This window comes from Melanerpes formicivorus, unplaced genomic scaffold (assembly GCF_026170545.1).
Source record: "Melanerpes formicivorus ecotype bairdi unplaced genomic scaffold, bMelFor1.0.p_v2 SCAF_71, whole genome shotgun sequence".
NCBI classification, from domain to species: domain Eukaryota; kingdom Metazoa; phylum Chordata; class Aves; order Piciformes; family Picidae; genus Melanerpes; species Melanerpes formicivorus.
In genome coordinates, this window is record NW_027142423.1 from 1,522,162 (window position 1) to 1,534,760 (window position 12,599).

The window sequence follows — 12,599 nt, forward strand, 5'->3', positions numbered from 1 at the left end:
CAAGGACACAAGGCATCAAAAAAGCCCCATTTAGGCATCAACCACGTGAGTTTATTTAGTTTATCAATGGGACCATGGACAAATCCAGGACAACCTTCCCCTAGAAGCAAATCAGCAAATGGGGATCACTGGGGGGTCCCTAACTGCACCCCAATGCCACTTTGGTGTCCCCCAAAATCACCCTGGGGAGCTGCAATGTGATGAGTTCCCCCATGGATGACCACCCTGTGCCCTGCTCCAGTGACTGCCCTGCGTGGGGGTGGCTGCAAGAAAAAAAAATCATAGAAAAAAATAATCAGTGGGAAACAAAAAAGGAGGTGGGCAAGGAATTAAGGGTCACATCTCTGTCCCCCTACCCAAGGCTGCTCTTGGAGGATCAGGAATAAAGGGGTAACACCCTGATCACCAAAATACTCTGCTCTGAGGGCAGCAACGTGGTGAGAGATCCAGGTTATGTCATCCCCAGCTCGATGTATCCCATTAAATAAACAAATAGAAATGGAAGAGGAGGAGGAGGAGGATGGTGGGGGCAAGTAGGGCTTGAAAAGAAGGAACAGGGCAAATTCCAGCAACCCCAGCCCCAAAATGCTGGCTTGGCTCTGTCGCGGCGGTGGGAAAAGGCGTCGTGGAGTCAAAGATGATCGCAACCACCCCACCAGCACCATGCTGAACACCAAGGTGAGACCCACCCACCCCCACCCCCCCTACAAACCCTGCAGAGCCCCAAATCCTCTCTGCTCTGCTCCTCCACTGAGCCCCACTATGACTGGGAAATGGGGCACCAGCTCCTGGTGACAGACGGGATGTGTCCATGAAGGAAGTGGATCATGGTCAGATCCAGGGGTGAGGAAATAAATGGAGGGGTCTGAGATCTCCAGAACAGTTTGGGGGAAGGTGGTGGCCCCAAATCCCTTCTATCCCTTCTCTTCCTCCCAAAACTCTCCTTATTTAGTCATGGAGTAGGTGGCTGGAAGCTCTCCCCAAAAATAAGCCCAAGCAGGGAGAACATCGGGAGGAAAATTTGGGGTAAGCCCCCAGGGAGCTGCAATTCACCCCCTGGAAAACCGAGGGAGAGGAGGCAACATCCTGCAAGATGCTGCCTGGGCAGCAGGATGGGTTCTTTCATTTCCAGCCAGGTTTGCAAAGCTTCCCCAGTTCAAAATAAAATTAGAAACAGGGTGTGAAGCCCCACCATAAGCCCCCCATTCCTTTCCAACCTTGTTGCAGAACTCCCACCACACATCCCAGCTCCCATCCCAGAAAGCGAGCCTGGGAGCAAGTCGAGCTCAGGCTGCTCAAAACCCCACTCTGGGTGCAAAATTAGCCACCAGCAAGCCCAACGTGGCGGAAAAAAAAACCCCAAACAACAGAAGGAGGAGGTTTTGGGGAGCAGAGGAAACAAGAACAGAAGGTCCTGGGGTCACACTCCCCCCAAAATTCCAGGGACAGCTGGTGCCAGGGGGTTGCATCAGCTGGGAGGTGATTTATGAAGGAAATCACACTGCAGCCAACATGCTGGGCTGCAGACCTGCCACAGCTGAGCCTGGGGTGGGGGGAAACAACAACAAGAAAAAGACAGGAGAAAAAAAATTAAATATAGATATTAAAAATATAGACAAAATGCTCTGGACTGTGTGGGAGCAGGGCTTGTGCTGCCAATCGCTCCAGTAAGCCCAGCGCAGGCAGGAGAAGAGCGAGCGGGGCAGCCGCCTTTGCGCTTCCCAGCAGCGCAGATCAGGGCTGCCGAGGACGCAAACGCCTGTAACCAGTTCCCCCCCCAAAAAAAAACCCCGGGATATTGGTGAAAATTCCAATCCTCAAGTTTGCCTTTAGGAAGAAATGGAGGGGAGGAGGTTTTTCTCCTCCTTAATTAAAAACTCAAAAGGGAGAAGCGAAGAGGGGAAATTAAAAAGCATTTATTACCGTTGAAAATCAGGCTCAGCGGGATGGTGTCAGACTGGGATCAAACTGGATCCAAGCTGGGCTGAAGGTGACTTTTTTTTCAGTGGGTGAAGGTCTTTCAGGGCGAGTTGAGACCCTCCAGCCAGGGGGAGAGAAAAATAAAAGGCAATAAAAAGGGGGGAGAAAGCAGAACAAGTGAAAAAGGGAAAACTTCCGAGCTGCTGGTGGCTCGTGGGTGATGCTCGAGGCTTGCATTTGTTCCCCACCCCAACGCCGTGCCCCGCAGAAAGAAGAGGGAAAACTCAAAGGGAAAATGTTGGAAGATGGAGAGGAAAAACCCAACCCAAGCTGTAGTTGAATATAAGTTTTGTTTGCTTTTAGTCATTTCATCTTGATGCAACATCATTAAAACCATCACAAATCGAAACAACAGGTCATTAAAAACGCTTCGCTCCCTCGGTCCCTAAAATGCACCAGGCTCCCAAACTCCCTCTCTCCCAAAATGTTTACATTTCCACACCACCACCCCCACCCCCCCCCCCAAAAAAAAAAAAAGACAAAAAACCCAAAATCTCATTTTCTTTTTTTTTTTTTAACTTTTTTTTTCTTCCATTTTTCATATTTAAATAAGCAACTCCATTAAAAAAAACCAAAACAAACCCAACCCCGTTTTCAGGGGCGCAGGAGCAGCTCTGCTTTCATTTCCCATCTCACAAAAGTCTTCTTTTTCTTTCCTCTTTTTTGTTTCTTTCCCCTTTTTTTTTTCTCTTCCCTTTTTCCCTTCCCTCTTTTTCCTTTCCTGTTTTCCCCTACCCTCTTTTTTCCCTTTCCTGTTTTCCCCTTCCCTCTTTATTCCCTTCCTTTTTTCCTTTCCTGTTTTCTCCTTCCCTCTTTTTTCCCTTCCTTTTCTCCCCTTCCCTCTTTTTTCCTTCCTTTTTTTCCCTTCTGTCTTTTTTTTTCCTTGCCTCTTTTTTCTTTCCTTTTTTCCCCTCCCTCTTTTTTCCCTTCCTTTTTTCCCCTTCCTTTTTTCCCCTTCCCTCTTTTTTCCCTTCCTTTTTTCCTCTTCTTTTTCCCCCTTCCTTCTTTTTTCTCTTTTTTTCCCTTCCCTCTTTTTTCCTTGCCTCTTTTTTCTTTCCTTTTTCCCCTCCCTCTTTTTTCCCTTCCTTTTTTTCCCCTTCCCTCTTTTTTCCCTTCCTTTTTTCCTCTTCTTTTTCCCCCTTCCTTCTTTTTTCTCTTTTTTTCCCTTCCCTCTTTTTTCCTTGCCTCTTTTTTCTTTCCTTTTTCCCCTCCCGCTTTTTTCCCTTCCTTTTTTTCCCCTTCCCTCTTTTTTCCCCTTCCTTTTTTCCCCTTCCCTTTTTTCCTTGCCTCTTTTTTCTTCCCTTTTTCTCCCTCCCTTTTTTCCCTTCCTTCTTTTTTTCCTTTCCTTCCCCCCCCCTTTTCCCCCCCTTCCCTCTTTTCTTTCCCCCTCCAGAAATAATGTGCATTATTATTCTCCTTTATTTCCCCCCTCCTCCTCCCCGCCCCCCCACCTCCTTCCCCTCCAGCCCGCATCGAGGTTTCAAAACACTCCGAGGGTTCAATAAATAACTCTGGTGCATAGTGAGATAGCAGCCAACCCTTAGTTTGTTTTTGCAGTCCATAGATTTTTTTTTTTGTCTTTTACTATATTGCCTTTTTTTTATTCCTTTCTTCCCCCCCCCCACCATTTTAGGTCACCCTAAAATTGTTTGCCCACCCTTCCCTCCCTTCCCCACCCCCCCCCCCAATTCGCCCTCCCTTCCCTCCCTCTCTCCCCCCCACTATTTTTAAGAGCATAGATAACTTTAAATCTCTATAAAACAATCATTTAACCCAATGTTTGACTCCTGTATATAGTGCATTCAGCTTCTTCCCAACATCATTAAATTAACTTGGATATTATTTGCATGCTATTACATACAAACTTTTTTGTTGTGTTTTTAAGACTTGTCTTAAATTCTTCTTCTGTTTGGTTTTTTTTTTGTCCATTTGTTGTTTTTTTTTTCCCCCTAAAGGTTTTGGTTATTTTCTTTTTTTTTTTTTGTGTTTGTGTGTGTGTGGTTTTTTTCTGTCGTTGTTTTTTTTCTTTTCCCGTCATAAACCACCAAGCAAAATATAGGCTCAAAAAAAAAAAAAAGACCCAAAAAAAAAAAATAGAACACAAAAAAGGCAGAAAAACCTAAACTAATTTCTACATATTTACAAAGGGTGAATAAGTTAAACGTGGCTCAGATTTGCCAGCCGGGGAGGGGGGGGGCGTGGGGGGGGGGGGGGGAGTGGGGGGGTGTTGGGGCTTGGGGAGGGCTTTAGGTGGATATGGTAGGGCTGGGTAGGGTGCAGCGCTGCTGGGACCCCTTCCCCCCCCCCCCCCCCCCCCCCCCGCGCCCCGGCTCGGAGACCCCCATCCCAAAATGAAAATGAAGGGATTAAAAACAGGCAGGATAAGCAGGGACTTGGGGGGGGAGCTCCTGGATGCTCCCAGGGAAGGGGGAAAATTGGGGAGGGGAGGGGGGGGCAGCGCACCATACACGTCCCGCATGCAGGTTGGCTCCAGGATACCGCCCTCCCTCCCCCCCCCCGGCCCCCAACCCCGGGATCCCTCCCAAAAACTTCGAGGGGTTGTGGGGGGCATAATAATATTAACTTTTATACAAGCAGAGGGGTTTCTCACCCTACATGAGGACAAAAAAGGGGGCACCCCTCACCACCACCTCCACCACCCATGGGTTTGTGGCTCACATAAAGAAGTCGGCGGTGGGTTTGGGGGCTGTGGATGGGGAGGGGTCCCTCGGGAAGCCCCCCCGGCCGGCTAACTTCTCGTATTTTTCTTTGTACAGATCCCTTTCCTTGGCCAAGCGGGTCACCTCTTGCTTGAGCTGTTCCACTTGACTTTGGAGCTGACATTTCTCGTTCTCCAGGATGTGCCGCTGCTGGACCCGCTTGTAACGGCAGGATTGAGCGTAGCCTCGGTTCTTCAAGGTCCTCCTCTTCTGCTTGAGGCGGATGACCTCCTCCTTGCTGAAGCCCCGCAGCTGCCGGTTGAGCTCTCGTACCGACATACTCACCAACTGGTCGTCGGAGAAGCGGTCCTCCAAACGCAGATGGTGATGGTGGTGATGGTGGTGACCGGAATGATGATGAGCTGCCGGTGGAAGCTCCTCACCTCCAAAAGGTTGAGGTCGGAAAGGCTCGTAACCTTGATGGTGATGGTGATGGTGGTGTGGCGCTCCGATCAACGCTTCCACCGCATCCTCCGGTGTCAGGTTGAGAGCTTCGGGATTCAGGTGATGCTGGTAACCCGACATCCAATACAGCTCCTCTAGCTGAGGTTTGGAGCCCAGGGAAGCAGCTGTAGTAGTTGGAGGACCTGGTGCTGGTTGTCCACCAGGACTTGGAGCGCAGAAACTGGGCGAGGAAGGCACGGAGGAGCAGGGCGTGCTGAGTGGGGTGGAGGAGAGGGACCCGGCCGGCAGACGGTGGCACAGCCTCTCCGCCTCCGCCGGTTCCTTCTTCACTTCGAACTTCATCAAGTCGAAATCGTTCACGTACTCGATGGCGAGGGGGCTGGTGGGCAGCTCCGCGCTCATGGCCAGCTCCGAGGCCATCTCAGTCCATGGAGAGGGAACCGGGGGGCAGTTTGAGCCCCCGGGGGCACCACCACCACCGTTCACCCAAATGGGATTCCGGAGATTCTTCCCAGCGCGGGTCCCCGGGAGATCGGCGAGACCTGCTGCCCCTGGCGGGGCTCGGCTTCTCGGTGCTGCCCGGCTCCGGGAGCCTCGGACGGGACTTTGCCGGCACCGGCACTCTGCTGGGGGTTGAACCGCGTTCCAGGACCCTCCGATGAGGCTTTCCTGGGAGGATCAGCCGCGTTTCGGGACTCCGCGACGGGGCTTTGCCGGCGCCGGGGCTCTTCTGCGGGGTTCAGCCGGGCTCCAGAAGCCTCCAACGGGGCTTTACGGGCTCCGGGACTCTGCTGCGGGGTTTCACTGGGCTCCGGGAGCCTCCGACAGTTTTTTCTGTGTGTTCAGCCAGGCTATGGGACCCCCCGACGGTGCTCTGCTGTCGGGGCCCCCTGACAGGACTTTGCGGCGGAGTTCAGCCGGGTTCCAAGACTCTGCTGCGCGATTTAGGCGGGTTCTGAGACCCTCCGACGGGGCTTTGCCGGCTCCGGGACTCTGCTGGCTCCGGGACTCTGCTGTGGAGCTTTTCCGCTGGAACGCTCCAATGGGATTCTGCTGCCGGGCTCCGGGCGCTTCCGACGGGGATATTCTGCAGGGTTCAAGTGGGACTTTCCAATGGGACTTTGCTGTGAGGTGCAGCCCGGCACTGGGAGCCTCCGACGGGGCTTTGTCGGCTCAGGGACCCTGCTGCGAGGTTTAACAGGGCTCCCGGACCCTCCGATGGGACTTTTCCGGCTCCGGGACGCTGCTGCGGGGTTCACCCCGACTCCGGGACCCTCCGATGGGGCTTTGCCGGCTTCGGGTCTCCGCTGCGGGCTGCGGCCGAGCTCGGTGAGCTCTGAGCTGGTCTCTTTCACTTTGCTTGCTCCGGGAAGCGCAGCCCCGTGGGTGCGGGATCCGCTCCCTTCTCCAGCCCGGACTCTTCAGCTAAATCCCGGGGCAGGCTCCGCCGCTGCTTGCGGTCGGTTCCCCAATGGCGAGGAGCAGGCAAAGCCCTGCCCGCCCCTTCCTGCCTCCCCTGGCACCTGCCCTAGCCCCACCTCCCCAGACCGGGAGCCTTCCTCTGCCCTCCTCCTCTTTTTCTTCTTCCTCCTCCTCCCCACGGGCACGGTGCCCGGGGGCGGGGTCCGGACCCCTGCCCGCACCCTGCCCCTTGCTCGGCGCTGCCGCCGCCGCCGGGCAGCTGAATGGGACCCTCCGCTTTATATATGGGGGAAAAGGGAGACACCCACCCCCCACCCCCATCCCCTCTACACCTCCCCAACACCTCGAAGCCGGCCCCCGGGGCGGGGTCTGCCCTCTCCCAGCCTATCAGAGCGCCGCTAGCCCGTTGTGTTTGCATATCCCTATAGTAACGCCCCCGGGGTGGCTGTCAGTCTCCGGGGGACTCGGTGCTACCCGCGGTAGGTCTGGAGGAGAGGGGTGAAGCGGTCGTGACCTGGGCATCCCAACTCCTGAGGAGGGGTGTCGCCCCTGCCTTCTTCTGCATCCCTGGGTATCCCTCTCTGCATCCGCCAGGCATCCTCCTGCATCCCCCCTGTATCTCCCCTCCGCATCCCTAGACATCCCTCCTGCATCCCTTGGCCATCCCCCAGGCATCTCCCTTCCATCCCAACGTCTGGGAGCTGCTCAGAATCCTTCCTAGGACACAGGGAACACTTGTGGAGAGGCACATACTCATTTTTATTGATTTTTATTTTTGTTGCTGCTGTTGTTATATTAGCTCCAGGAGCAGCCACACTGGGACCAGTTTCACCACTGGGAGGGATTTTGGGAAGGAGAAAAGTCCTGTAGAAGTTGGTGTCCCTGCTGGGACCAGCTATGGGCACCCGGGAGGAAAATGAGGGGGAGAAGAAGATGAGGAGAACAGGGAGAAGGTGGAGGAGGGCAGGGAACAACCATCCTGATAACAGAAAAGTGAGCTGGGGTGCTGGGGTGTGCTGTTCAAATTGGGTTGAATTAATGCACAAAAGGCTTTTTTGTGGGGGGTGAAAACCCTTATCCCAGTAATTAACCCCCAGGATAATTGATTTTACTGGATCTGACCTCTGGAGGCTTTGGAGGTCTTGAGCTGATTGGGGTGTGGTGTCCCCCTTGCTGGGGGTTGTGGATGCAGGGAAAGCCCCAGAACTTCAGTGATACCAGAGGTTATCCCACACTGGAAAACCTAGGACACAGCTATGCCATCTTGGAGACTCCAAATTGAGCAGGTGAAAATGGGATGAGCCCCACCACAGGGGAGGGGACCAAACAGGACCATCCGGATGAAAAGCCCTTTTCATGGGAGTGTTCTGAACCTCGATGTGTTGAACTGCAGGACCCCAAATGTCCCAGTGCAGTGGTGGGATGTGGGGCACCACATTCCAGAGAGGAACACAGAGCCCTGGGGAGCACCTGGCCCCCCTTAGCAGCTGCCACCAACCCCCATGGGCCGGGAGCCACCAAGGAATTAGGAACGGGCTGGGCTCCAACGGGGCCGGTGCCGGCCCACGACACCCCCAGCTTGGGTATTTTTAGCAGGGTGGCTGGCCCCCCCCGCCCCATGGCATGTCCCCAGCCCTCCCCACCACACTGAACCCGTCCTCTAAGTTTACTCACAGGAGGTCGAGTGACATAACCAGGTTGGAGGCCACGGGATGGCGGCGGGATGGCGTCACCCTTCGCTTTTAGAACGGGCAGCTCCTCTGCCCCTTTAACCCTTCCAGCAGGGATGGCTCCCGGGGGGCTCTCTGCCCACTTGGGTGATGATGACCCCAGGCCATCATCACACCCAGTCTGAGGTGGTGTTGGTTTGGGGAAGCCCTCATAGGGGACATCACCTCATGGAGAGGGTGGTGTGCACCTGAGAACCATAGAATTGTTTTGGTTGGAAAAGACCTCTAAGACCAACGAGTGCCACTGTCAGCCTAACACCACCTGGCCATTAAACCACGTCTCACTATGGTATCGTGTTGGTCATGCTCCACCAGCATCCACAGCACCAATCCTGGAGGAGGACTGAAGTGATTTTGGGAGGGGGGAAGGTCATGCAGAAACTGGTGTCCATGGTGAGAGCACCTACAGGCACCAAGGAGGAAAAGGAGAGGATGAAAATGAGAAGGAAGAGAAGGAGGAGAAGGAGGAGAAGGTGGAGAAGGAGGAGAAGGAAGAGAAGGAAAAAGAGGCGAAGGAGGAGAAGGAGGAGAAGGAGGAGGAGGATAAGGAAGAGAAGGAGGAGGAGAAGGAGGAAGAGAAGGAGGAGGAGAAGGAGGAGGAGGAGAAGGAGGAGGAGAAGGAGGAGGAGGGCAGGGGACAGCCACCCTGAGGACAGGCAGATAAGTGCGCAGGGGTGGCTGGGGGTTGACGTTAGCTGGGCAGCTGCCTCCGCGGCAGCAGACCGAGAGCTGTGCCAAGAGGGCTTTTCCAGGAACTGTTTATGGTGCTCTCCAGAAACACTGCCCTGGGCCACTTTTCCAGCCAAGACACCCTCAGGACATGTCCTTGCTGGGCTTTCAGGACGACCCAGCGATGTCCCCACCACCGCAACCTGCCCATCTTCACAGGGAGGTTGGATACAATGGATAAACCCCCTGACCAGGACCCATCATCGAGGTGTCTTGGCTGGTGGTGGAACCCACCAGGGCTGAGAGCTAACTCTCCAGGGACCACATTGATCCTGGCTTGGAAATTTATCACCCCTCAAGCAGTATGGAGATAAATTCCAATCCTTCCTGGGAAGAGAGCAGTGACAGCAGTGGATGGCCAAGCTCTCCATGAGCTCCGGGTTTTGCTTTGCTTAACTGGTGCAGAATGAGCCTTAATCCTCATTAGCCTGTTTGTCAATGAGCTGTGGCCACCAAGCATTGAAGCTTCTGGTCACCATGAGACAGCACTGGCCATCCTTGGGGATTTGCAGGGTGATTTTGAGCAAGTTCAGGGAGTTTTTTTATAGGAAACCATCATGTGAAGAAACTAAGTGACCAGTGGTGATTCCAGAGCTCAGCACTGGGACCAGGCCTCCTTAGTATCTTCATCAGTGATCTGGATGAGGGCATCACTTACTGAGGGCACCCTCAGTAAGTCTGCAGATGACACTAAGCTGGGTGGGAGTGCTGAGCTGCTGGAGCATAGGGAGGTTCTAAAGAGGGATCTGGCCAGGCTGGATCAGTGGTACAAGGCCAGTGGGATGAGGTTCAGCAAGGCCAAGTGCTGGGCCCTGCACTTGGGTCACACCAGCCCCCATGAACACTTCAGCCTGGGGCAGTGGCTGGAAACTGCCCAGTGGAAAAGGACCTTGGGGAGCTGGTCAGCAGCAGATGAAGATGAGGCAGTGTGTGCCCAGGTGGCCAAGAAGGCCACCAAGCATCCTGGCTTGGATCAGCAACAGTGTGGCCAGCAAGAATAGAGCAGCCATTGTCCTCCCGTACTGGGGGCACAGGTGAGGCCACACCTGGAATCCTGGGTTCAGTTTTGGGCCCCTCATGGCCAAGAACACTGAGGTGCTGGAGCATGTCCAGAGAAGGGCAACCAAGCTGGTGCAGGGTCTGGAGAACAGGTCTGGCGGAGAACAGCTGAGGGACCCGGGATTGTTCAGCTTGGAGAAAGGGAGGCTGAGGGGAGACCTTCTGGCTCTCTACCACTGCCTGAGAGGAAGCTGAAGCCGGGTGGGGGTTGCCATCTTCTCAAAAGGAACAAGGGATACCACAAAAGGAAATGGCCTCAGGTTGCCCCAGGGGAGGTTTAGGTTGGATATCAGAAGAAACCTATTCCCTGAAAGGAAGTGGTTGATTCTTCATCCCTGGAGGTGTTTAAAAGCCACAGAGATGTGATGCTGAGGGCCATGGTTTAGCATCAGCCTTGGGAGAGTCAGAGAATGGTTGGACTGGATGATCCTAAAGGTCTTTTCCAACCAAAACTATTCCATGATTCAGTATTTTGGGGGGAAGGGAGGGAAAAGTGATGAGAATTAAAAGCCTTGACAGACTCAGGGAGCAGAGAGGCCTCTCCAGCAGCTTCTCAAGATGTTGGTGATGAAACACTGAGCAAAGCCACGCTCTGACCAGCAATCCTGGGGCAGAACCTTTTTATTTCCAAATCAAACCACAAGGGGTTAATAAAAGACATTGAAGAGCAGTGGAGACAACCAAGGATTTACCCAAGAAACTGTTACACACACTGGGGTATGAGTGGTCCCCACCATGGCTGGGGGGGACACAGCCACCTGAAACTGCTCTCCAAGTGGCACTAAACCTCCCTTTTCCCAGTTGAGCAACATCCTTAACCAGGAGCTCAGGGAGGTGACAAGTGTTGAGCTTTGGTCACTCAGGTCACCCAAGGCTTCATCACAAGGTGGGATGGGGAGAACGTCCATGTGGAGTGATAATAAGGCCCTTCCATGGGGTGTGTGCACCCATGGGTGCTCACCCAGGGCAGGAAAAACCCCCATGGGGCCCTTCACCAGGGGGTGGAACTGCAGCCATCAGCCTCTCACCACAGTCAAGCCACATCTGAGCCCACACCATCGTGGTGGTTCCATCACTCACCCCCCCGTGAATGCAGCTGGTTGCTGGGCTCTCAAGGAGCGCCAGCATTCACCCATGGCCTACTGATGTGTTTTCCTTGCAGGACCTGGGATCGAAGGGCAGAGGACAGACAAACCTGGCCACCTCACATGGCTGCTACCAGCTCTTGCCAGAAATCCCAGAGCTGACCCAAAATCCCATCCATGTAGGGAAACAGCATCCACCACCCTAAAATCCCCTTGGAAGTTGTAGCCATGAATGCAAAGCAGCAGCCACATGGCCAACAGCACTTGGTACAATGCTCCCCTTGTGCTTTGGTCCTGGTTGGATTTGGAGGGATCCCCAAAAAAAAAACCCAAAAGAGCTGGTCTGGGTCTTCCAAAGGAGACCAAACCCCTCTTGGGAGGAGGAGAGGTGGGAGTTAGGGTGCAACCAGATATGGGACATCTCAACATGCTGCAGAAGCATCTGGTGTGAGCTCAGCCCTGCTCCCAGCACACGTTTCTGCGAGAGGTGCTCTTGGAACATGCCTCTGCTCCCAGAAATCTCCTTCCAGGAGCAAGGAGATGGAGCAGGATGGATGCAGGTGGGATCTGAGCATGGGGAGATCAGGGCTGAGCCATGTTGGGGCTTTCCACCCCATCGCATCCCAGCATGGTGGCTTGTGACCACCAGCCATGCTTGTCTCCATCATAGTGGCTGACCTGAATGCGGGCACACTGAGTGGTGGCATTAAACTCCTCAGGTCCCTGTGTCACCTCATGTCCAGGACAGCAGCAGAGCCACAATCTGAGAGAGGATCAATGGGGATGGAAGCTTCTTCTCAGCCCCACAAGCAACCAAGGAGGCTGGTGGTAGGTCTTGCCTTCAAGAAACAGGCTGAAAAGACAATTTATTGGCAAATTAAAACCTTTCAAGGCTGCTTCCATGTGGGAAGGGGTGATGGCTCCTCAGCGATGTCACCTGGCTCTGTGCCAAAACGATGTGCCCAGAAAAACAAGCAGAGAATGTGGTGTCATGTCTGGGTGTGGTGTCCTGAGGTAGGTGCCAGGTCCATGCCCAGCTCTGCACTTCCTGAGCTGCTTTGGCTGCCGTGCAGTTGGGTCTCGCTCACAGCCGGGGCTTGATCTGCAGTTGTTTGCCTGGAGGGAGGAAAGGAGAAGGTGATGGTGGGAGATGGGCTCATCTGGACACCCTCAGGCTTCTCCTTGCCTGCTCATGGTGGATTCACACTCCAGAGATGAGCATGGGCACTGGAAATGAGGGTGACCCTCCACAGAATCACAGAGTGACAGGGGTTGGAAGGGACCTTGGAAGTTCATCTAGTCCAAGCCTTCTGACACCTAGAGCAGGCTCCACAGGATGGTGTCCAGGTGAGTTTTAAATGACTCCAGAGATGGAGACTCCACCACCTCTCTGGGCAGCCTGCTCCAGTGCTCTACCACCCTCAAAGTAAAGTTCCACCACGGCAGCACCCAACCCTGCTAGCACCCAC

The 12,599-nt window shown here is 54.0% G+C and overlaps 2 protein-coding genes across 2 annotated transcripts in view; both read right to left on the bottom strand.

The window, feature by feature from the left end:
* Positions 1 to 3,699: 3,699 nt before the first annotated feature.
* Positions 3,700 to 6,662, bottom strand: MAFA (MAF bZIP transcription factor A). The gene has a single exon (XM_068163210.1). The coding sequence runs from the start codon at positions 5,523 to 5,525 to the stop codon at positions 4,656 to 4,658; it is 870 nt and encodes a 289-aa protein (XP_068019311.1). The 5' UTR covers positions 5,526 to 6,662; the 3' UTR covers positions 3,700 to 4,655.
* A 3,986-nt stretch (positions 6,663 to 10,648) lies between these two features.
* The window catches only part of ZC3H3 (zinc finger CCCH-type containing 3), a 164,918-nt gene continuing 162,967 nt past the window's right edge, over positions 10,649 to 12,599 (bottom strand). Inside the window, 1 exon segment of the mRNA XM_068163211.1 lies at positions 10,649 to 12,246. Within this exon segment, the coding sequence (XP_068019312.1) occupies positions 12,215 to 12,246 (32 nt within the window). The 3' untranslated portion in view covers positions 10,649 to 12,214.